Source organism: Musca domestica, unplaced genomic scaffold (genome assembly GCF_030504385.1).
Source record: "Musca domestica strain aabys unplaced genomic scaffold, Musca_domestica.polishedcontigs.V.1.1 15, whole genome shotgun sequence".
In the NCBI taxonomy this organism is placed as follows: Eukaryota; Metazoa; Arthropoda; class Insecta; order Diptera; family Muscidae; genus Musca; species Musca domestica.
The window spans coordinates 18,096,393-18,122,700 of record NW_026712207.1 but is presented as its reverse complement, the minus strand read 5'-3'; the positions used below and the strand labels follow the sequence as shown (position 1 = coordinate 18,122,700).

The window sequence follows — 26,308 nt, the reverse complement described above, 5'->3', positions numbered from 1 at the left end:
ACCAACAGAAAAGATGAAAAGCGTACGTACAGTGCTTTTTTTCGTTTCGCGCTATGCCAACTATTTTGGCGTTTTAGGGGGTCTAAAAAGCACCATAAATAGCGCGAAAAGCACTAAGTTGGCATCGCTGACTCCAACATCAAAATCAAACATATCGCATCTGTTTGACGCAACATCAAACCAAATATATCTAGCTGAGGGAGCAGAATTTTACATTCTTTCATTCCCTCATTTTCGTACATCGATTCATTCTCATTTCCTCTTCTTCAATTCAGTCCATTTCTGACTGCGGTCGAACGTTGTCGTCGTGTGTTAAGTGTCGCGAGGCGTCGTGAATTCGGTATGAACGGTTTACACAAATTTGAAACAAGTGAAATAATAAAACCAAAGGCAGATATGAATTGCTTTCGATAAAAACGAGTGTGCCTACAAGTAACACAACAGCTCATGCCAATTGAGAGCTGGGCGAAAAGTTCAGAGATACAAAATTGTCATTATTGAAATTTGAAAATGTCAATAACAAAAACCGGTTAAACGTTAAACGCCTCAACGACAAGTGAAGTGAGTGGCAAGTGGTGTTTACAAGAAAGATAAAAAGCGTTACGCTTTCGATGCAAAGAAAACAAGAGACGCGAATTTAAGTAACACAATTGAATTTCGAATCCAAATCCATGTAACAACGGCAACAGTATTCGAATCAAACAAAACAAACAAATTCCAAACAAAAAAAAAAAAAAAAATATTAAAAACACACACGCACGCATTCTGCTAAAACAAGTTCCTGTTGCTTGGCAAACGCATACCAACAAATTCCGAAGTAAACTCTGTATTGTGGATTATAAATCGCCGAAATTACTGCCCAGCAGTCACAACAGTTTTAACAAATAAACAACAACAACTGACTGGATTACAAACGAAATGGATTATAAATATAAACAACATCTCGCCGTCTCACCTTGAATTGTTGCTGTTTTTTTTTTTTTTTTTTTTTTTTTTTGATAATTTTTACATTTCTGCACGGAAAGGCGAAAATTATCATCTGCGTATTGTAATATTCGATCAGTTCCGATTTCGAGAAATGCAATTAATTGTAGACAAAATTCCCATGTTTTCGAAACAGAGCACCAAACGCAACTCAAAAAAGTAAGTACTCGACGTACAGCACCAGCAACAACTGCAACCACAACAAAAAAATACTCATTAATTCCCTCAAAATCGTCAAAAACGACATCGCTATGACGAGCCGTGTCCGTGCATATGCGTTCGACCGCTCACAGTGCAAGTGCAGTCAGCTCGACTTCATTCATCCATCCAATCGGATTTAAAAGCAACTGGTCCTCGGTACATCGTTGAAACCGATCCATAGCAAAAAAATAAAAAAAAACATTGTGTTTGGAAGTGCAAAGTTGATTAATTTGTTAGAGAAAATCGGTTGTTTTGCGTATTCCGTGGAATCTGAAGTCATTTGCAATTGAATTGGATCCGATCGCCGGCAAATTTATCAGTGGTTCGCTGCCGTGTGTTTGTGTTCATTGAACCACACCAACATAGCGCTCGACCGACGTCCGTGGTGCGCCTCCTTGGGCTACCCTCGTGCAACTGTGCTGTTCTCATGCTCGGCGTTAAACGACGACGCGGCTAAACAGCAAAAAAAAGAAACAACTCGACACACTCGCTGCAATCGAAAATATTTAATTGAGGTAAAATATCTAATTTCTGTGTGAAAACTTGTTCTGCTCTCAAAATTCCGTTTTGTTTGATAGTTTTAATTTTTGGAAACAAAATAATCGACTTCAACAAACAAACATTAATTAGATATTTTATTTGCAATTTTTCGTTGTTGTTGTTTTAAAATTAACTAGCTTTTTGTTTGTTACAAAGCTTCACTTCCTTGACGTCACCGTGTGCGGGACGAGAAAGAGTCTGCTTCCAATAGGCACCTACCTGAAATAAGGTTTTGCATCTTAATAGAATCCAGTGCAAAATGCAATTATTTCTGCATCTGTGCATTAATGCTTTATGACTGCTTGTTTGCATTGGTTGGGATTGTCCGACGTGACTTCGAAGATCGTACCTCGGCATTAGACGGCATCAGAAGATACTTGAGGACTTTAATTTCCTCCTCAAGACGTTAATCAGTTTATATACACTTAATGGCCGTCCCTGGCTAAAAGGCTTAAATAATATGGTTCAAAAACTGAACGATGGTTCAAATGTAGGGTGAACCCCTAAACCCAAGCAATCCAAATTGAAAAGTGCTTTGCAGACCTGGCTATGCATTTACTCTTGATGGGCGGAGGTAGGAGAAAGATCGAATCTACATATACAATCTTTACAATTGATCAAACCTTGATCGAAATATTTGAATTCGCAAAATCTAAAAAAATCGGTATCATTTCACAAGTTTTGAGAATCATAACTTACTAAATCTTTGATTTTTTGTGTGAAATAATTTGTGCCTCAAATGACTCACATTCACACTATCCCTAATTATGATTAAAAAATTGAAACGTGCCAAGTTCGAAAAAAATATATTGCCATTTTATGAGAGTTATGATTATGGAGGATGGAAGAAATATATTCCAAGGAATTTAGGTTTTTTTGATACATTTCATCGTTTTTGATCCTACATATTAAAATTTCAATATTGTAATGTGGCTAATTTTTTGTAATCGGACTCTATTTTCTTGTTTTTATGAGTTATTACTCTTTTGCGCAGAAATAGGACCTTTGTGAGAGAGGCTCCAGAAAGAGTGTGTCTATGATGCAGATTTTTGGACCTAACCTAAGTCTAATGCAAATATTACAATGTATTTTTAAACTTTTTAATCAACATAACTATACAAAATATACATATTTTTGCTATTTGTATGTTTAACGAGCATTGTGGAGACTAGCTGTTTTATGGCCAAGTAAATTTCTGGATGTCGTATTTTTTCTTTCGGCAATACTTTGCCTTGGGTAGAATCTATGTTCTCGTGGTTTTGTTGCGATCTGAGTAGTTTTGGCGAATATATTAATTACTCGATGATGTTATGCCCCAACTTACTGAGAAGGATATGCACGACGCCTCGGTTAGCGAACAACTCGATTTTTTTGACACACAGTACTTTAACGCACAACATGTTACTTCTGCATTGTTTCTCTTACGTATGTCACCTAACGCTCGTCGTGGGGACCTTAATGAACTTAAAAATAATCGTGGGGATTCTTAACCATACTTTTGGTATTTAATGGACAGTTCTTCCCATATTTAATTGACTTGTGGTTTTCAATCAATAAAAATTAAGGAAAACATGACAACACTGTCTTTGAATTTGTTGATGCTACCCGAATAAGTATATTTCCTTTTACAACCAGGGCTGCCGATTAATCGACATTTTGACGATTTTTATTAATTGTAACTTAATTGCAGTTCAATAGAAAAAATTACTATATATAGACATAACTTCCTGATAAACTAGCAAAATAATAAACCCGTTCCTAACGTGACCTTAAAAATACAATTCTTAAAGATCTCAGATAAATATAGAATTCTTGTTTATAAATAAAAATGTGTACTCAATAATGCTATTCTTTTATACAAAAATAAATTTGTTATTCTATTTTTATTGAAATGCGTTTTTGTGCATCTCTATTTTCTGTTCTTAAGATAAATATTACTTGGTTCCGATTTTTGCCAATTTTCACAAATACAAATTCCGATTTTTCCGATTTGTTTTCTGAAAATTAGACGTTTTATCTTGAAATTTAGTTGGCAGCCCTGTTTACCACTCTTAACAGTACTCTCGTCGCTTAGACAACAACATGGCCTGTTGCTGTTCAATTACTTGTTTGAATGTGTGTGTGATTTGAAAATAGAGCGTACACACTGACCATTACAGAGACAGCGAATCGTCTTTCTACTTCCCCCACCAGTGGGCCAGAATATTACGAATTCGCGCCACCCGAGGTTAAATTAAAAACATTACTCATTGTTGTTGTTGCTGGTTTCGTATGCATTGATAAATTAAATAGGTATTTCGTAAATGTTGCTTCTTTTCGTCACCCAATTGTCTTCTTTATTTATGCTCTTGGCTTTGTCTTCATTTTTGGTTGGTTTGTAAATTGTCTTCGTGTTTTGTTATCTTCATTTAAAAAAGTATCGCTTCGAATTTAGTTATACAGATAAACAGGTAGGTATATGCGTACCTACAATTTGTCAATAAAGTGTTTGTAATAGAAAAATATTACACAGTCTCAAATCATAGTAGATAATCGGTACCTATAACTATTTAGGGGCGAAAACGGAAAGCACAACAAATAGTTAAGGTCAACCACAAAAACCTCACTGATGTCTGTCAAGATAAATCTAAATTCGATTAGCAAAGATACAAACTCCGGCTCAGAAAGGGTTAATGAAGAGAGAGAGAGAGAGAGGGAAAGCAAGAAAGAGAGAGGTAGTAAACCAGAGAAGGTATTTCATTTTAATTTATTTTTTTTTGGTTTATTACCTCTCTCTCTATATTAACCCTTTCTGGACCGAAGAAAAAAACCATCTTGATTTGTATCTTTGCTAATTAAATTTAAATTTATCTTGACAGACATCACATAAAGGTACCTCCAAATATTCGGTATTCTTATGCTATTATCGACATTATTCACCGTAATTGTTTCAAATTTCGTCTTTGTAGGTCTTAAAGTTCCTTCCAAATGGTGGAGGGTATTTAAAATTCGTTCCGGCCGATCTGGTTGTCGAAAATGCATATTTTGTCGACTTTAGGACAACCCTTTAACCTTTTTGTCCCGAAAGGAGGCATCAGGAAAAATTGCATAATTATAAATGTTTGACAAAAATATGCAATGCGTCGGTGTGCTACGAAGCTATTGTAAGTTAATTCTAACGTTTAGTCATAAAAATTCTAAATTATTGAGTTTAACTTAAAAATGCCGACTACTGGGACATAACGAGCATGGGATCCCTTAAGGCGATGTTACATAAGCAGCTAGGCATCATAGCCAGTCATATTAATGTCAAATTGTAAGGAGGAACGACGGCAGAAACTGAGTGCGGCTCTGGCATTCTTTTATGATATGTCACAAAATATGCCATGCGAATACTTCAAGCTGCTTATGTAATCACACCTTCACCCTAGGTACAGTATTCTTGACTATATCCTGAAAAATGTTGGATAACAAATCAATATTTCATGGGTCTATGAAAGCCACACTCTTTTTGGTATACATTTATCAATTTATATCAGTAAGGACAGCATCGTTTGCAGCTAATTAGTTACTCATTTTAATGAGTACCTGATATGCGGAAACTAAAATACCTAGCTTCATACATATGGATGTTGGATGCATTTCTAATTTGACGAAAATGTGGTCCACGAAGAAAAATTAGCAGAGTAACTATAGTTTTGCGTGGAGCCAATGTCACCATTTAATCTGTTTATTTTTACATTTCAATTTTAATGCATACGTGATTGCCCTGATATGGGTCTTGGATAGTAATGTCCAAACCAATGTAAGAAGATGTTCTTAATTTCAATTTTTTAAAGAACTAAAAACAGCTCAGAACGCAGTAAAATTTCAAGCTTTCTTTTCAAAATAATGTTCTATATATCTTAAATGACTTATTTCGGCACAAAATAGGTACATTTATCCATACACACGTTTAGAATAAGCACTTTTGTTACAACCGATTTCAATGTGTTGTAAACTATTTTCGAATATTTAAAATGACTACACACACAAATCATTGGGTGTGTGTGATTTGGTTTTCGATTCACAGGGATTCCAAATATGTGGCTATTAATAGCTTCTTTGATTCCCAAATAATGTGTTTTCATGAGGAGCTGCAAAACCACCACCATTGGCCGCCACCACCTTTTACAGTTACATTATCAGCAACCAGAAACGCTGTTGTCACCACTACCATCGCAGACACCCCGGTTACTAGATTGAGACTTCGTCACCCTCTTTCAGAAAAGGCAATGTGTTCAAGAAATTAGAAAATCATGCCGTGCCGAAAGATGAGAAAAACTCGAATTTCACACGGGAACACAAAAGAAAATCATGGAAAACAAACAGCAAGAGCATGAGATTTTCGAATCAACATGTCAGCAAGCCATGACGCACATAAGGCAATCGGAAGAATGTTGTTCCGGGATGAACTACCACTTGCGAGCGTATTATTAACATTCGTTGTGGCTCTCCAAAGATACGTACAGTCAATACACAGCCGACTTACGCTCTTTTGTAGAGGAGAACAGCGTCACTCGCTCTGATGTTCGGCAACGTTCAAGTTTCGATTAAAATTGTCTATTGTTTCACTGTGCACCCGCAGTCTTGGCCGACCGGTCGCCCTTTAACTCCTTTCCCAGGTACATTTAATAAGGTGTAATTGGAATCATCCGTTTTTTTTAAATTAAACGTCAGAATTGTCTAGGGTCCATCTAAAATGTTTAATTTTTTAAAAATTAATTCAATTTTTTTCTCTAAACGCGCTTTAAAAAGACAAACAGATATTCAAAAAATATTTTCAACTTAAAAATAATTTGCAAACTTTTGCAATATTTGAAAAGATCGATCATATCAATTGCCTACCTAGCTCTTTACTTTCAGTGAGAGGCACCGAACTCAAAGTTCGATGACCGCTCAGCTGTGCCTCTCCGGCTGCACTTGCGTGTTACTTCGATTATGCTCCCTCTCTAGTTTCTCAAAAAGGAGTGAGTTGGGAGCGCTCCCACACAAAACGAAAGAGTGAAGAAAAACCTCCACAACAAAAGCAATCCCACTCGCGAGCAAGATTCGATCCCGAGAGAAAACGAAAAAATCTGTGCTATGTTCGTAAATATGAAATAATTGAGCCTATTTCGAATACAAATATTGGTTTCAAATCTTTGCCGATTATTTGAAATGAGAACCTAATAGTAAAAAATATATATTTTTTCTAATCGAATATTAGAGAACGGACATGGGCAATTCAACAGATTTTTGATTAGTCCGATTATGTATCCCAATACCTTAAGGGATTCGTTCATTCTAAGTTTCGTTTCGTTCGTTCACATCTACAAGATCTTCATCTTAAATTATGTTCAGCCCCACCCGACTGTAGCCTCTGCTTACTTGTGGCCTAATTCGATGCTTCCATTTAATTCTGCGTGTACGGAACATTCATAATGTCCACGAGTTGCTAATGTTGTTAACCTTCATACGCCGATGACGCTTACGAATCATATTGCTTTAGTGAAGTTCATTGCTTGCATTCGCTGTCTCCACTTGGCATGTGTGAGTGTTGGTTGCAGTTGTGTGGGTGCAAAGCAACTAACAAATACACGCACACACTAACTCACATGCAGTTTTCGTACACCTGAATTTGTACTTAACATTTTTAGAATAACATTCCGTACAATTTTTTACAAGTTGTTGGTTAAACAAACTCTCCTATTATATATCGATTTCAGGAAACTATCATTGACAAAAAGTAATACAGACAACGGAAAACTCAAAAGCTCCGCGGTCAAGGGACTCAAGCGAAAAAAATGGAATTATTCTAAGACGATATTTGAAAGATTTTGTTGCATATTTATGTTAAGGATGCAGTTTTCGATTAAAACTAACCTATGTCGGAGCCGGCAGGGAGTTGAACTTTTATGTTCTGCTAATTTTGTTACTCTCTGATTACATTGTTTTTATACCCTCAGCCATATGGCTACAGACAGTATATACATTTTATATGGCCAAAACGTGCCTCATCGAAATAATAGTCTTAGACCCTAGGTCCATATGGGCCAAATCCGTTTCAGGAGATTTGGAGTCCATCTAGGGTTGTTCGCCAGTCTCTCTGTCTGGCTGGCTCTCAAAGAGAGTATCCGATACGGTCCAAACTTGCTGCATCGTAATATTATTGTCAAACTGGGCGAGTATGGATAATATCGATATAATATCGATATATATCAAGCGTGATAGTGGGATTTTTTGTATTTGGCTGGAAAACCACAAGTGGCACTCCAGCATTTAAATGTGAATAATTATTTGTGAATGACTCAGCGCTCGCCACCCAAGAATGGTTACAAAATGAGTTTCCTCGCTTCATTTCCAGCGCACAATGGTCACCAAATCTCCGGATACCAATCATCTGGACTATTGTCTCTGGAGTATTTTGGAAAGCAAGGTTGGCACTAAAAAATACCAAAGTGTCGATCACCTCAAGCAAGCGCTTCACCGGGAATGGGCCAAAATACCGTAGAGCAACATTCTGGCAACGTGTGACGGTTTTCTTGGCCGTTTGAAGGCCAGAATTCGTGCCAAAGCTGGCCAATGCAAACAAATCTAAACTTATTCTAAAATTTGATGCTATTTCCGACATTTTTTGCTTTCATTCAATAAAATTAAAAAAAATAATAATTATGGCGTTTGACTTTGTTGCAGTTTTTTTGTGTCACCCTGTATTAGATAAAGTGAAATACTTCGGTCCATTGTATCTGGTATATCGCGTACATTTGAGCATTTTCCAAAATTGATAACACATATCTCATATAAAGTACAGGAAGTAGTCGAAATAGGCCAAATCTAGTATATTTATATCCGACTTAGGTCAGATTCGAAGTGTACAATATTGAACAAATCTTTGGAATTGGGTCGGAAGTTTCAATAATCATAACACAAACCAATATATATGTAAAAGAACACATTAGCTGAGGGTGAACATCTGTCGGCAAAACCGACTTGGAAGAACTTATGAAGTACCAGTAAACTATCCGCTAAACAAGTCGATTAATTATCGTTTTTGTAAATTGGTTTTCTACGTCCATTTAAACATAATTTTGACGAGAGTTTGCATCGTGAGAGATGTCACAGGGAATGTATTATCTGGGCTTCATCCGTATGTGTGTAGTATGTATGTGACAAGATTTATTTGCTGTTGTTTCGGTGCGTATTCTAGTCGATATGTTTGCGATGTTCATGGACACGAACATTCAAATCAGAAACAAAGCATTCACAAAGAGATAAGATAATATGAACAAAAGTGGGTTCTTGTTAGAACAATAGCCCTGTTCCTTTGCCTTTTTAAAGGTAAACTAGCAAAAGAGCAAAGTGTGAAAGGGAGAAAGGTTTGAAGTACTTTTCCCAGAATGTAAAGGAACGGAAGCCTAGTAAAACTATTCAAATTAAATGACAATCATTCAAAACAACATATTATACAATCGGAGAGAAGCAAATCATGCTATTACTACTTTTCAGTCCGCCGAAATTTCGCATAGAAATGATAGCAAAAAGAACACCATGTTTCTCTTAAATGTTGTTACGAGTTTAACTATTTTTTCAAGTAAGGGAACAGTTTTCTAGTATTAGAAAGTTGTATATGATGTTATATGGCCCATTTGTGATAGCAGGAATGAGAAAACTGCAAGAAAACTGTGAAAAGTAAACAGACGGAATCCCTGCAACACTTGCAAACAATCAGTTGATTTATCAAAACAAAACAATTTGTCCGCAAATAAAAGAACAAAGAATTGAGTTTGAGTTTTTCAAAATAAATATGTTTTAACATTTCCTGCCCAAATATACATCACCGGAAGGAGAAGAAGAGGTGCAAGTGATTGCATGAAGAAATTTGTCCAGCAAGAATTTGCAAACCCTCGGCGAAAGAACTGTCAACATTGTTCTCTCAAATCGCTCTCTTTTGCAGATCTTTTGTGTTAACAGATTGCAAGCAACAACTGTTACAAATATTGAATGAAATATTGATTTGACAGTACCGAATCGTATTAGAAATGGCATCAAAATGTTGAACATTTATTTGCGACCAAACATCGGTACATGGGGACAATCCCGATCTCTTCGCCTTGATAGACCTAAAATTTATCGGTACCGAAGACTCTACGTCATAACTAATCCTATCCCAAGCCACATAATTGTCCGATGTCGATAAAAGTCCATTGTGTCTTTATACTGCCAAGAATTAATACTTAATATAATACATGATTTTCCGGAACATGTTCCTGTCTGTCGAACAAAAAATTATTTGTTCCTTTTTAAGTTTGCAAATTCTAGTAGACCGCATGGACGTCCGTATGTTGTTCAGTTTTTCATTTTTAGCGATACTCCTGATTAGGAATTACATTAGGGATGAGAGAAATCGAGACCCTCACTTCTCACCGAACTTTCGCACCTAAAAACTGACAACGGCTTAAATTATTATTGCCAATAATCTAGTTATTAATTTTGAAAAAAACCTACCCCGTTCTTGTTTGCATTTTTGGACAAATAACTATGACACTATGTTGTTGCATTTGTTGTACAACAACACTATTATTCTACCATGACCCCTATTTTATATTTTGAATAATAAATAAAACAAAAGTCTAGTCTGCTCAAATCAAATTGCCTTGCATAGGTGCGGGTTCAAAGGAGAACGATAAAAGTCATAGCAACAACACTTGCCTTTTCTAAAACTGGACTAAAAATTTAATTTTCAAAAAATTACATTTTTACAATTTGGATTATTAAATTCAAAAAGCCGAACACATTTTCCTAATTTTTCTTTATTAAATTGGTTTTTCTCCTTCCCAACGTTTGGTTGTCAGCTGCAGGTTCTACCACCACCAGTTGCACAACTTCAAGAAGTCCCTAAGAAATCGTGAAAACAACATTCCTCCCAAATTAAAATCAAAATAAAATATTCACAAGGTATACGCATTTAGCAAATTATAAAAAAATAATCAAGTACTTACGTTCCGTTTGTTTTTGGTTTCGTCCACTTAACCACCACACACGCCTAAACTCGTTTTGATCGGCTTATTATTTGCAGCGTCTAGCTGCATTTCCTTCATTATTTAAAAGGTAGCACCTTGCACAGCACAAGCATATGCTGTGTGTGCTGTTTTCGTCCGCGTACCAATAAATTGAATTGAAAATACCAGCTGCCGAATTTTGCAGCTACCCATACATGGATACTGTCTGTGTGTATGCTGCGCGGTTAGTTGAACACAACGCACCAAATTTTTAGAGAATTTAAAGAGTGTTTTAATAAAGGATAAAAAGACGAATACTAGATGGCGACAAGTCAACATTTTTACTACAAGTCACTTTTCTGAATCATCTTTTCTTAAAGAGTACCAGCAAAACGTACGGAAACAACGTGCTCTCTTCATTTCTTTCGATATTTTAGAGCCCTCACTTGATCCGATTGAATAATGGAGCAGAGATCAACACCTAAACCCGGCGTGCTGTAAAAAAATTGATCAATAAAAAAGTGCTGTAAAAAAATTGGGCCAATATAGTGCATTTAGTGTCTGTCATAAGTCTGATGCTATCGTCCAGATTTGGACGATATCTATTTTGTATATCTATTATCTTCACATCAGATCTTGAGGTAGTGGTAATATTAAGATGTGCAATTTGAGGGTATCAGACGCATATTTCCCATTATATGAACGTATTGCTTATTCAAAATGTTGATCCTTTATGGGAGAGGTACCAGAAGAAGTGGAACGATATATTCGGGATGATATTGCGGTAGTGGAGGATCTTGCGGTAGTGGTAATATTAAGATGTGCAATTTGAGGGTATCAGACGCATATTTCCCATTATATGAACGTATTGCTTATTCAAAATGTTGATCCTTTATGGGAGAGGTACCGGAAGAAGTGGAACGATATATTCGGGAGGATATTGCCCATTTTCATACCTGACCTAGCACTGATAACAATATTTGGATTTAGAAAGTTTGCACAAAATTAGATGATCCTTTCTTATTCTATGAGGTAAATTATTTGTGTTTTATTTCTGAACGTTTTGAACTCTTATGGGGGAGATGCCAGAAGGAATGGGCCAATATTGCCCATCTCCTAATTTGATCTAGGTTTGATAATAATATTACGATCCACCAAGATTGGACCAAACCTGATACCCCTTTGAGAGTTGCTCACCAGCCATACAGACGGAGTGAAACCCCTAGATATATATTTTATGTCCAAAAGTGTAACCAATACAATTAACTTTCCAAAATTCTTCTAATTTCAAAAATGTAAATTTTTAGAATTTGAATTATAAATTAGAAATGCAGAAAGAAAAATCATATGGTTATGTTTAATTTGAATACTTTCATATAAACCCTTGAATGTATAGTTTTCAGCTGCAGATAAACATTTCGCAACAGCACGTTAGAAAATCATGTAAAAAGCAACGTTCCTTCCATACTGAAACCAAATTTACATATTTATGATGTACTCTACATTTTTGAAATGTTCTATTTTTCAATTAACAGGAAAAAAAATTCCATTTATTAATCAAGTGAAATTTTACATTGAAAATACCCGTAAAATCAGGTGTTTTTTGCTGCTACCTCCTAAAAACTGTGCCATATCCATGGCAACGTTATGAGATGTAGCCTAAATAAATGTGTGGGCGTATTCACTGCAAAATTTTTATAAACGCATTTCAATAATTCTTGGCCAAATACGAATTGCGTACAAAGCCATAGCTTACTGTGTTACATCGAAATCGACGCACTCTGTCGGCATTTTTCACCATATAATTAAACATATTTTCCAAAAAAGTCGAGCGTACATAGTTCTAAAGTTTAACAAACTCAACAACGACAGACCGCACTTTTGCAGAAGGTATAAATGAATAGCCCGCAATGCTGTACGCTCATCACTTATCGAGAAAATGTTAAACTCAAATAGTTTTATTCGTTTACGTCAAAAAGTATTTAAATGTCTGTTTTTCTTTTTTTTTTGCCAAGCCGTATATTGCATTAATATACCTGTTTCGTGGTAGAATAAGACCCTTGTATTAAATATTTTAAATATATTATTTATTTGCTGTCACTATTTTGAGAATGTATATAGATGAGATTCTAATCGCACACGACATTTTTTATTTTAGAAAAAATGAGGATATGAATACGCCATCAGGCTCCTCAAGGGCTCCAGCCTTAGGGGGCCAAATATCACCACCAGGCAATTATCCATCGCCAACGGCAGATAATCATGCGCATCATCAACAAAGTCAGCAACAGCAGCTATTCCAGCAACAGCAGCAATTTTATCAACAACAACAGCAACAAAATTTCCATCAACATCAGCATCTGACGTCGCAGCAGCAGTTCCTAAATCAATCCAACACTGCGTTCCCGAACAATGTCCCATACCAGGCCGAGCCTGACAGCCTACGGTCACTGAATAGCTCATTTGGGCCCAACTCAGAATTCACTTCAGTATCTGGCAACAGCATCCCCTCTAACGTAGATCGTTTACATTATCCAAACAGCCATCCTCCTAGTGGTGGTGCAGTTGGGGTCGCTGGTGTCGTTAGCCCCGGTTTGCTTTCACCCGCACCATCCAATTCGGGGAATACACTAAATACGAACTATAATAGTATGGTAACGGCAGCCGGTGCTCAACAAGCCAACATGGATGCTATGGGTGGTTACAATCAGGTAAAATTTTGTACATCGATTTACCCCGAAGAGAACAAAACTTCAGTTTTTTTGCGGAACATTCTTATAACATGTTGTTCCTCAACGCATGCATGGAAGCACTATTTAGCTGGAAAATGACTTCTTGGTCCACAAGTTTACCAAGATTTGCCACTAACTCATCGTGAAGCAAATCAATATAAGGACATATTCTAACTTTAAGCGTTTTAGCGGGTTAACCTTTCCTGATCGGAAAAATCATGGATCTCCTTGGTTCATATTCTCATTTCGGCCATCTTATAGTTTGTCCTGTCTTTGAATGCCCACTATTTACAGATAACTACAGCTTATGCTTTGTTGTCCTGAATGAAAGTTTACATTTATTGACAGTGTATTTAGGCGAATGTCCCGCAAACAAACAAATGTCGCAATGCTACGATTTATGCATTCCAAAATAAATGTTGTTTTGCCGCTAACGTATTTTATATGTTTCTGATTCTACAGATGAGTGGCGTACATCCCGGAATGAATACTGGGATAATGGGAACACACGCTCAGCCACAACACCCTTTTATGAATGGTAATGGAGGTATGAATACCACAACAATGGGCCCAATGGCAGGAAACAACGCTAGCCCCAACATGCAATTGGCAGCCATGGGACCATCGTCAAATGGAAATGGGCAAATCAATATGATGCCGGGATACCACAGCGGAGTAGGTTCAGCAAGACATCATCAGGTAAATAAGCACTGTTTTGAAACCTGCAATCGTCCGCTCTTTTGCTATCTTTATTTCTCTATAAACAGCGATGGCATTAAGCCTAATAAACGTCAGACTTTGCAAAAAGGAATGTTTCTGTTTTCATATCTGCTTTGATTTTATCTATTAGGTGCACTTCTCGCCAAAATGTTCGATACCATAGATTGCTGAGGCTTTCCAATCATAGATACAATTGACTTTTAATAGAGCGTTGGCCAAAATAATAAAATGATTTGAATTGCTATATTAAAATCAGCACACTGTAGTGTTGCACGGTACAATAATGCAGGGTTTTTTTATGGTTGAGTCACCCTTTCTTTGCTTAAAGTACTAAACACACGGTTTGTGTATGTGTGATTGTTTTGAACAATAAAAGGTGTTCTGTTCAAAAACTGCAAGAATGTAAATATTTCGAAACAAATCACAAAACTAGTAGATTCTTGAAGGTTCCTTGTACTTTTGTTTCTATCATTGTTGATATGAACCCGCTTACCATATCTTCTTACTTACCGAACCATTTCGTCGGAGGTAGCACATGTAGGAGGTTTCCTATTTGGATGACATATTTTATTCTGTTTGTCAGTAACATTGAAACTAGGATGTTCCCATTAGGCAACGTGGTTCTCAATTCCTGTTCAATGAAAATGTTTAAAGGAAAGAAATGTCAAATGAAAAATTGTATAACGGAAATATCATAGATAAAAAACGAGCTCCTGGTCCAATAGATATGAAACTTCTTTATTTTCAAGGAATAATTCTTAAAATATTAAAAGTTCAGTAGCATGACTACTGACTTGAGTGAGTCAAAGGGACTTTCCAGATTCGGATTTCCCGAAAAATATTTAGATACACACTGTACAGAGCTGATTTACCCGAAATTAACTTTACTCCCATTATTTCCTTGGGAATGCACAAATAAGTATCTCCATCTTTATGAATATACGATTTTCAAATTTCCTTTAAATTAAACTACTCTTCTAAATTTGAATTCCTGGTGCAAATCTCCCAAGTAAAAGAACATTTAAACTTCAATGAGTCTACTGAACCTTATGTTCGTGTTAGTTGTCAGTTTGAGATGGTGCTCCCCAATTCCAATAGAATTGTGGAGTGCTTGTTTTTTGTTTCAATTTTTTAGTTCCCATGGTACAATACCGAGGTAGAAGAGCTTCATAAAACTACTGAAAAGCTTCCCTTAGCTATACCCGCTTTCTATCAGAATTAGATTCAAAAAATTAGTCTTATTTCTCTAATGTATTTCCTCATTTTATGAATGGAATTTCTGGATCCGAACCTTCTTTCAAAAACATGATCCAAACTGTTCATATTTCAATTTCATGGCAAAAGTTTTTCAATATTGCCAAAAAGCGTCCCCCCTTCATGTATGTTTTGAATATTGTTTGTATTTATTAACATTATAACAATAAATACATACACACAATTGCCAGAAGTCGGGCCCACCTTTAGCTTTACATTACCATTTTATTGCAACATGGTTGATTCTAATTTTTATACTCAATGTTATCTTGAATACTCTGTGATTATTTTACAAAAATTGATTGAAGCTAGAAATTATTTTTAGAAACGAATCGAAATCGAAGAATGTTCGGGACTTTTGTGTACATCCTCCCATGAAATGAACGTCTCAGGTTGCCTAAATTTGAAGGTTGCAAGAGTTGACAACTGTCAAATTACTAAAAACGTGTGCTACAGATGTTTTGCCTATCTCAAAATTAAGAGAATTGTTAATGTATTTTTCTTTGCAGATTTCTTCTATGAATCAAATGCAAAGTATGGCGATCGCTGGCAGTGGAATTGGTTCTGTAGGCGGATCCTCTAGCGGAATGTCACTACATCACCAACAACAAATGAGTGTCATGAATCCAATGTCCAAAATGCAAGGAATGGCCGGCAGTAGCTACAATCAAAGGCGCATGTCTCCCTATCCAAATCCTCAAATGCATGCAGCACAAAAGAGAGCAGGCGTTTATCCAATAAACAATCCAAGCGTACCTCAAACACAAGGAACCGCTGGAATGGGTTACGGATTATCCAGTCACATGCATCATCAAACGACAAATGGTGTTCCGTTGCCAATGCAAACTGGATATGGTGGTGGTAGGGGAGGTGCCATGAGTTATGGTGGAAGATCTGGTAACTGTGCCAATAGTAATATGTCTGCTAATGGAATGGGTGCAACCAGTATGGCTCCCGGCAACATAGGTCCAGGTGGTATGGGCTCTACGGTTTTACCAAATAGCAGTATGGGCCAAGTGGGCATGGGACCTGCTGGTATGCCAGGCAATATGGGACCTGCAGCAAGTATGAGTCCAGGATGTATGAATTCAATGCAACGCTTTGGTCCTGGGAATAGTTATGGCAACAGTCTGCACCACCCCCAACAGAACCAGTATTATTCTGGCTCGCAAACGAGCTTGAATATCAGTAGTAACACCGCTTCAAACGGAATGTGTCCCGTTGGTCCTAGTTCTGCTCCAAGCTCCGGAAGCCCCTATCAAAATCAAAGGCAAGTTTCAGAAGCAAAACGGCAAGCAAATACTTATTATTTCAATTCTTTGTTCCATCTCACAGTTTTCAACAAAACTATCAACATAGCCCAGTTCCTGGAAATCCAACGCCTCCACTAACACCCGCCTGCAGCGTACCCTATGTTAGTCCTAATCCTGATATTAAACCGCAACTAGATAATTGTAAGTTAGCTACTACGCTCATAATGAAACACTCCCCAGGCCCAAATCCTGGGAACATTTAATTAACAAGGGTTAAAAACACTCCCAATTCTCTCATCCATACAGGCGAGGAAATGAGATTGACTTTCCCTGTTCGCGATGGAATTATACTTCCCCCGTTCCGTTTGTTGCATAATTTATCTGTGAGCAATCACGTATTTCATCTCAAACAAAATGTTTACAATACGCTGATGTGTCGGTAAGAGAAATAGGAAACTTATAAATCAAAGAACTTTGTAAATTTAATACCAATATTTTTGTGTAGATCTGATCTGGAATTGCAGCTAAAGTGTTTCCACCAAGACGACCGACAAATGAATACTAATTGGCCACATACGGTCACGGTATCGGCCAATGCAACACCCTTAAATATAGAACGTTCTGAAAAGACCGGGCAAGCGCTAAGACCCCTTTATTTGAAATCAGTCTGCCAACCTGGTCGGAACACCCTCCAACTAACTGCGAGTTCCTGTTGTTGCGTAAGTTGAAAGGAGAATGTGTTTGTGTTAAATTGTTAAAAATTGTATTTTTTATTTAGTCCCACCTGTTCGTTTTACAATTAGTCCATCGACCATCCGTGCGACAGGTTATGCAAAGCCTACATAAGCGCAATTTACTACCACTGGAACACAGCGTGGCAAAAATAAAGCGATACTTTGCTATTGGCATTGTAGGTGGAACCCCAAGCTCTGACAATTCTGGCACCGCTAGCAATATTCCTGAATCTAATAAGTGTATTAGGATATCACTAAAATGTCCAATTATGAAAGCTCGAATACGTCTGCCTGCCCGAGGCTTGGAATGCAAACACGTCCAGTGCTTCGACTTGGAGAGTTACCTAATGATGAATTGCGAGCGAGGGACGTGGCGTTGTCCTGAATGCAATAAGCCCGCCCTCACAGAGAGTTTGGAAATCGATCAGTATTACTGGGCTATTTTGAATACCTTAAATAATTCAGACGTAGATGAAGTTGCTATAGACTCCTCAGCGAATTGGAGGGCAATACAGGGTAATGTGGTTAACAGTTTAAATAATAGTGCTAATAGTGGAAGCCCCAACACAACTGTGCCAATAAACTCGATGTCGCTCACGGGTGGATCAGCTGCGAGTAACGGTAATTCGAGTAGTTTACCAATTTCCCAAATAAAACAGGAAAACTATTCTGACGACATTGCCAAAGTAATGTCCCCGGGATCAACACAGTTGCCAACCGCCACATGGGACAACTCTCAAGCGATGAGTCCATTCAACAGCCATGACATGAATTCCATTGCCAACGGCAACATGATGACTGGGACAGGTGATTGTAAATCGAATCCCAACCAAGGCACAAATAATAGGTAAGACAATAATTGAAATATGCAACAAAACCGGATGTTAAATAAGACATTTTCAAAATATAGCAGTCGAAGTAACGCAGATAGTTTTAACAGCCATCAGACATCTGGCGAAATTCTGCCGAGTGACTCCTCACATCAAAATAGTTCCCTAACACATTTAGGCGAACCTCTTGATCAATTGAACGCCATGGAAAAGTCTCTTACAGAACAGGTACACTTCAGATAGAACATTTATGATGTAGTAACGTATCGCATACTTAGCTAACATAATAAATTTTACAGATGCCTCATACACCTCATACCCCACATACTCCGGGAAGTATCAGCCACCCCATGACCCCTGGCGGACCCCCTTCAGTAAGTTCCGCCCACAATGAACCAATTAACAATAGCACAGCAAATGGTGCTAATTCCAGCAGCCTTAACTCTCCTCAGACTCCGGGTACGCCGAGTGCTCGCACGGGCAGTAGCAGTGGTCAACAGCAACACGATCAGCAGCAACAGTCGCATCAAGATCAAATAATTAATTCTATTATGGGACCGCAATCTTCATCGGATTTGGTCAGTCTAAGTGACCAGCCTTTTGACCCGTCGAACCTGAGTAACTCAGATACCGCTAACGATTTAAATGTATGTATAAATCCTTTGAATTCGGGGGTCAGACGGCAGCAAGAATAAAGTTATTGTTAGATGCACAAATTGGGAGCTATACTGTTTTCTACAATATATATCCTTACGCCCGTTCCTATCACAATTAAAAATATGAGAATGAGAGCAAATAGGGGATGGGCCTTATAAAAGTTTTATAATAAATTCTGAGTTTACTCAATAAGAATTATCCAGTGACATCGGCTATCAAAAACAGATGTATTAGGCAATGCAAAAATATTTACAAATTTCAGGCAATTAATTACTTTTTTTTAAATAATAAGCATTCGACAACTTCCTCAATAATTTTAAAGTCTAGATTTTACTGAATGATGGTCGATAACTTTTTTTGCAATATTTTTACGTAAGAGAGAAATTTCTCTCCATAAACCTTATTAAGTAATTTTTACTTGGAAGTTTATCGTACACACCTAATGACGTCTCTCCATATTTTTATCAACTGTTTCCAGATCTGAGTCATTTGTTACGAGAAAGAACTTTTTTGGAGTATTCTCCAATTGGCTTAACTACCTTTACTTCCTCAAGAAGTGAGTATTATTTACTTGAGGATACTCGTTACTAATGAAGACATAGCCCAGGCTTAAGCAATTTTGTTGTACATTTTTATTAAGGATATAGCTCCTGATTAAATCTCACCTTTTTTGTAGTCTTGTGTTTATAAAGCAACAATCTACAACAATGACGTTCAGCATACATCTTACCCCTTACACCACGACCAAAGTAAAGACATGCGAATAATAAATTATCTATATTCATTTCTTTATTTCCAGCTACTATCCGACGTAGATCCTTTGGAAATATTGTCTTATTTGGAACCTCAACCGGATTTAAATACTCCGCCGTCTAGCGGGTCGAGCAATAACAACAACAATGACGATATTCTAGCTTCCTTATTTGATTAGACGTCATATACTGACAATCTTCCAGATTGACCCTGTAAATAGTATTATTAAATATAAAGAATTAGCATAAAAAGCATGGTACAATAAAAAAGTATTGAAGAGTTGCCTGTAGTTCGATTCACTTATCCTTTTCTCGACTTACCCGCAAATATTGGTGAAAAATATCAATTGAAACTCTAAATAGAAATTAACAAATATATCCCGATAAGTAACTTTTAGCGACTATTTCCTTTTTGTCGCTACATTGCCTGAAAACAACTACAATTGTTTCTACGTGTGCCCGATTTATATGAACGTGATGTTCAGAATCATTTTATATATGTTCGAAATCAAACATATAATATTGCCGGCATGAAAACTTAGTTTTTGGGATAGAAGGGATTTGAACGAGGTCAGTTTTTCTTCTGCCCTAAGTTCTAAATACTCATGTTCACCTGCGCCAAAGTTACGAACAATATGAAACAAATATAAACTAATTGTTGAGTGTGTCATTTCAGGAAATTCCTTTTTTACTTTCTTATTGGACCATAGGGAAAAAGTAAAACAAAAAATCGAATTAAGTCCATAAAGAGACGGGGAAAGTTTACCACAAAGAGAAGTGAGTTTTATGGAAATGGAGGCGGTTGAATGAGGTACATTGAATATTTTCTTCTGCTCTCTCTCCTAAAACCCTTCATTTCCTTCCGAGAAACTTTACCGTGTAAATAAGGTCTAACTAAACAACAATAAAATACAAATTACAAGGAATTAATGTAAAACCATTCAAATGTGATTTAATGTTAACCATCTTTTACAGAAATTTTCTCATCCTATCCAACGTATCATGCTTTAAATTAAAGTTCTCTGTAAAGTGTTAGTTTAAGAAATAGCGGATCGCTGGTGATTTTAAGTCAAAAACTCACCATGTTTTGAGTATTTTCTAAAACAATTTATCTTGCTTGTTATGGTTTCAAATTCTGTACAAAGTATTAATTTAATTTGTCAAATTTAAGTTTTATTAAACATTTTGCATATATTAACTCATTACTACACATATTCGTATGTAAAACTTAAGTGTACATTAGATGATTAAAAAGTATGTAGATTATTTTCAAGTTTGTAAGTCTTATTACATGTACTCGCTCACAAGATGTAAATAAATTCAGATTCTCATTACAACAAACTTAACCAGAAACGTAAGCAAACATATTGTTCAGAAATATATAATAAATCAATAACAATGTTAAAACCAATTACACAACAAATTGAACATTTTTCTTTACACAAACGCTACTAATGCATTGCACCACAAATATTATTCAAACTACCAGGGAAATCTCGTTCAAGTTGAAAAGAGGTATAGAAATGAATATAAAACATAAACATAGCCTAAATAATGTATAGACAGATGGAAGTATATGTTTCCTTTAGGCATTGATTCGGGAACTGTTGATATGCGCGAGGGATATTTTGTAATTGCGTAATTTGTCAGAATTTAAAAGGGTCTGCCCAATATTTTCTATAATTTTGAATGAATATTCGGATAATATAAGAAATCAATTGATGAGATATTCTAAAAATCTGTATTTGCTTTTTAAATATCCCATTATTTGATTTTCTATAACAAGAGTGTTGTTATTGTATAATTGTTAGTTGTTCGAATTCGGCATATACATAAATATTCCTTGCTAAAAGAATAAAAGGTAAGCCAAAACTACCGCTTCAATTCCCTTTATATTTTTATGGCTTTTTCTTTCAAATTAATATGTTTATGTGTCCATTGATCTCATTAATATGAAATTTCTTTAAAATAATATTACATCTAACATGGATATGTTTAAAAACGACGACCATTAGTTTTACTATAAGTTATTTAGTCTATCCTTAAAATAGTTTGCTTCATTCGAAGAAAAATCAAAAAACACACATGGACCATTTTCTTTGTGGAAACATTCTTCCAATTGTATTTTTGTTTTAAAAAAGTAAAACTAAGAGTAACGGAAAATGAACATTTACAACTCCACTTATTCCAAAGTAAAACACCTTATCTAACGTAATAATTTCATATACAAACAGAGAAAAGAAAAACTTGAATGTAGTTAACTGAATCTCGTACCCTAGCACGAAAACCTTATCTAATAAAAATATATTTAAAAAGTATCAACATGCAATGTGTTCAGAATTTATGATTTTCAAATTTTTTCATAATTATTAAATAAAAACAACATGTATTGGTCGCTTTTCATGAAATATGTATTTATATTAAAATATAAATACAAGCGTCGCATTTTTATATTTGGACCGCGTTTGTAAATTTTCCAGTCAATTGATTTTTTATTTTCTGTTCATTTTTAAATCTGAACACAGAGCAGTAGGCAGGAGTGGTTTCATTAATATCTTAAAATAAAAGTATATATGAAATGAATGCAAATGCATATATTTAAACTTTAATATGTACAAAAGGCTTTTATGTTTTTGCTATACTCACACTAGGTATGCTAAAATTGAAAGACGGACATACCTGGCAACGTGAAGGCAGAAATCATCATTGTCGAAATACCGATAAAATACACACATTATAGTAGTATGTAACCTAAATCAATAAAAGAAATCTTATAAATTATTAAGAACGCTTTTCATTTCAGACACTAAACGCACTTTGATAGCGCGAGTTAATTCTTGTAGTAATCCGAGTATTAAAAAAAACACAAGTTTATTCGTTGGTTGCTCAAAAATTACTCATCTTTATTGAAAACAATAATTAAAATGAAAGTTACGATTATAAACTTATTTAAAGTGAAAATTGCAATAACTGCATTTTGACAATTTATAAAATTATTAGTAATTCTATAGCTGGTGGCCTGTTTACAATTCTTTGAAATTTAAATATATGCTTATTTAACAATTCTTTTATTGAACAATTCTTTATTTTACAGTTCTTTTTCGGTCTGTTGAACTATTTAAAATTCTTACTAATTTTATATGTAGCAATTCATACGGTTATTGACTTATTAGCAATTCTTAATAATTTTTATTATTTATTTGCTTGATTTAACCTTGGTGGCTTTGTAGGTGCTTGTGTTAATGTTGTTGTTGTTGATGTTGTTTCTGTAACTCCTCCCCCCTTAGTATGGAGCGATGGCCAAAAGAATTGATGGTCAGAAGCGACAACAGTATTGGCGGGAAGTTCATTTACCACTAATTTTGTCTTCTGTTTCATTATATAGGTGAAAATTACAATTCCAATTATTAACATTAAAGTTCCATAATTTATGTGTCTGTGAAGTTCTGTATTGTTTGATAACTCTTCGATGGCTAACTTATTTTCTAGATGGTACTCTTTGAGTTTAGGTATATTTAAAGTTTCTATTGTAGACAAAGGTTTTATGTTTATTTCTGTGGGTAGTTTTACAATAAAATCGTCCCAATATATGTTTGGGTTATCTTCGTAGATAATTCCGTTAATAATAACATTACAGTTTTTAAAATTTGTTAATAAGTTGCCTTCAATATTATGTTTTTCGGAGTTACATGATGTTTTCATTTCTGTGGGCGGTAAATTTTTTATTAACACAAGTCCTTGTTCAGGTTGTGATATTTCTGTAATTTGGCCTATATCATTGAGATTACAATTAGCTTCTAAATTACTTATGATTTTTCCAAAGCATGAAGAATTTTCCATAGTTTCTTGTAGTGAACTTTCTTTACAATAATATATGTTTTCGATTTTCTTACATAAATTTTCGAAATATTGAATTTTATTATTATTATAAATTGTGTAAGGTTTTATAACTATTTCTTTTGTTTTATTAATTGGTATAGGAATTGTATGGGAAATTGTGTAATTGGTTAATGGGATGTGGGGAATTTGAATGTTAAAAACGATATTGGTATCATTGTAAAATGCCTGTAATTGTAAGAGTTCATATAAATGTTCTGTTGTATCAATTTTAATTGACTGATTCTCTAAATTGTTCCCTATTTCTTCTAACTCTTGCGTATTTAATATCATCTTGGGTATAATTCCGAGGCTAGACAATGTCATCGCTTCAGAAACATCTTTAATATGATTTGTCAGTAAATCAATGTGGAAATTAATCTGATTTAAATACTGCATATCATTTATAAGTCTTGAGTTGGAATTTATGCTATTTTGAGAATTCTTTATTGACTCTACTATTATATCTTGTTCTTTATTTATGTGGTCTGTGATATTTTCTATTCTTTCAATGATTCTAGTACTAAGTATATTCTGTTTACTGGTTTCAGTTTGTAATTTATTTGTTAGATTAAATATAGCCTGGTTAATACGGAGAGCATCATTATCGTCCATATTACCTGTGATAAATTTAACTGCTGAACCTATACCATTAAATAATCCTCTTTTCCTGCGGTATTTAGGAGTTATTGAATTCAATTTATCCTTAAGGTCTTTAAGTTTAAATTTTGTTACCTTTAAGGAATCTCTGTTGTAATATGTGGGAGTAAATTGTTTGACAGATTCCTCAATTTTCATGACATTATCACTATATGAATCTAATTTTATTATATGTATAAGGTTGATATAGTCAATTATTGTTTTAGCAGTTCCCAGTTTTATTTGTAATAATCCCTGGGTGTCTTTTAAATTGTGTATCTCCAGTGTTTGTGTGTGTATCATGGGTATTAATCTGAAATAAAAGATTATGAAAATTGTTTTTTTCTTATTTTTGATTTGTGAAGTTTCGTGTTTTTTGTAGTAAGTAATGTTGCTTTGTTGTTTTGTTTCACTTTGTGCCTAGAAAATCTCGGTGTTAATTTGTTTCTCCTACATTCCTTCCTGTATATATAGTTATCTACATCATAATTTAGTGGATCTTGTCTGTCTGCATTAAGTTTTTCTATGCGTTTGTCCGTGTCGGTTTCCAATTTTTCCTTAATAGATTCGTAGAGTTGTGTTCGAAATTGATTAATTTTAGAAAGATATTCGTGTTCATTGTTAAATGTAATTTGACGGTTAATTTTATAGGTTCTTCCATAGAAAAGTTCGAAAGGTGTAATTTTAGTAGAAGAATGTATTGCGTTATTATAGGTTATAAGAACTTCTGTTAGGATGTCGTCATGATCCATTTCTAACTTTTTTTCTTTAATTTTCTCGACTATTAATCTGTAAGTTTCAGTTAATGTTGAATGGAGTCTTTCTACGGGGGAATTGCTAGAAGATTGTTGAAAAGATGTAAAGTGTAGGTCAATTTGGTATTGCTGACAAAAGTCTTTAAATATGTTTGATGTGAATTCGGTTCCTTGGTCACAAACTATTTTGTTAGGTATGCCATGCAGGCTAAGAAAATGTTTTAAAGATTTAATAACGCAAAGGCTGTTTCTCGCTGTTAGAGTATATGCTGCGGCGAATTTGGAAAATTTGTCTATAATGGTTAAAATATTTTTGCTGTTAATCGTGTAAATGTCTATATGTATTATATCTAATGGTTTTACAGGTGTGGGAGGTTTTTCAAACTTATTCTTCGGAGGATGTCTATCATATTTTAGTCTTTGGCATGAAGTACAATTATTTATTGTTTGAGCTATCTTTGATTTCATGTATGGAAAGTAATATTCGCGTTTTAGGTGGTCATAGGTTTCTTGTATGCCTCTGTGATTATTGTTTTCGTGATAGTCTTGAATGATTTTATCCTGATTATCGTTTTCTTTTATGTCCTTTACTATTTCAGTACACCTAACTAAACGAAAAATTTTGCTTTGTGCAAAATGTTTGGAATATACATTTTGAATAATGCGAAAAGTTTCATTATCTGTAAAAATTGCCGTGGTTTTATTGGGCGCTAGATGATTTTTAAAAATTTGTGTTATAATTTCCTCTGTATAATTGGGGTATGTAAATGTTTTTCTATATTTGTTTTTAAAAACTACTTCTTGTTTTATGTGAGAATTAGAGTTTCCTGTCTTAAATAATGTTTGTAAATTAAAATCATTTATTGGTTTTTCCGAAATCGGAATACCATCATCGCAGTTTTCCTCTGCAGAGTGAATAGTACTACCAGAAGTGGCTTGATTTGACGTTGTATCAAATGCATTTATGTTTAGATTGACTGATGTGTCAGTCTTTATGCGACTAAGGGCATCGGCGTTTGTGTTTAGTTTGCCTTTTTTGTATATAATTTCATAATCGAATTCTTCTAATTTCAATCGCCATCTTATTAATTTAGAGTTTGGCTCTTTCAGGCTCATAATCCATGTGAGTGGTTTATGATCTGTTATGATTCTGAACTGGTGACCAAATAGGTATGGTCGAAAATATTTTGTAGCCCAAACTATGGCTAAGAGCTCTTTTTCTATTGTTGAGTAATTGATTTCCGATGTCGTGAGTGTGCGACTTGCGTAACAAATCGGTTTGTCGTTCCCTATAGGTCCTTGCGAAAGAATGGCTCCTAGCGCAAAATTACTTGCGTCTGTCGTAAGATTGAAAGGCTTAGAAAAATCTGGATATTGTAAGA

The 26,308-nt window shown here is 35.2% G+C and overlaps 1 protein-coding gene across 2 annotated transcripts; it reads left to right on the top strand.

The window, feature by feature from the left end:
* Positions 1-261: 261 nt before the first annotated feature.
* On the top strand, positions 262-21,067 carry LOC101891777 (zinc finger MIZ domain-containing protein 2). 2 transcript variants are annotated; one of them, XM_011296507.3, is made up of 11 exons: positions 262-1,143; positions 12,883-13,435; positions 13,919-14,155; positions 15,940-16,700; positions 16,766-16,884; positions 16,990-17,122; positions 17,189-17,402; positions 17,462-18,264; positions 18,328-18,475; positions 18,547-18,894; positions 19,704-21,067. In XM_011296507.3, exons 1-11 carry the CDS (start codon positions 1,079-1,081, stop codon positions 19,833-19,835), a joined length of 3,513 nt encoding a protein of 1,170 aa, XP_011294809.2. In that variant the 5' UTR covers positions 262-1,078; the 3' UTR covers positions 19,836-21,067. The 2 variants fall into 2 exon arrangements, with proteins under 2 accessions (XP_011294809.2, XP_019894317.2); XM_020038758.2 differs by lacking the exon at positions 262-1,143 and having other exon boundaries at positions 18,331-18,475.
* The last annotated feature ends 5,241 nt before the right edge of the window (positions 21,068-26,308 follow it).

Excerpts from the sequence above, each read along its gene's own strand:
- LOC101891777 (XM_011296507.3), top strand. The coding sequence starts at position 1,079 with ATGCAATTAATTGTAGACAAAATTCCCATGTTTTCGAAACAGAGCACC. Across the intron at positions 14,156-15,939 it reads GTTCAGCAAGACATCATCAG|ATTTCTTCTATGAATCAAAT; the intron begins GTAAATAAGCAC and ends TTTTCTTTGCAG. Across the intron at positions 18,895-19,703 it reads ATACCGCTAACGATTTAAAT|CTACTATCCGACGTAGATCC; the intron begins GTATGTATAAAT and ends CTTTATTTCCAG.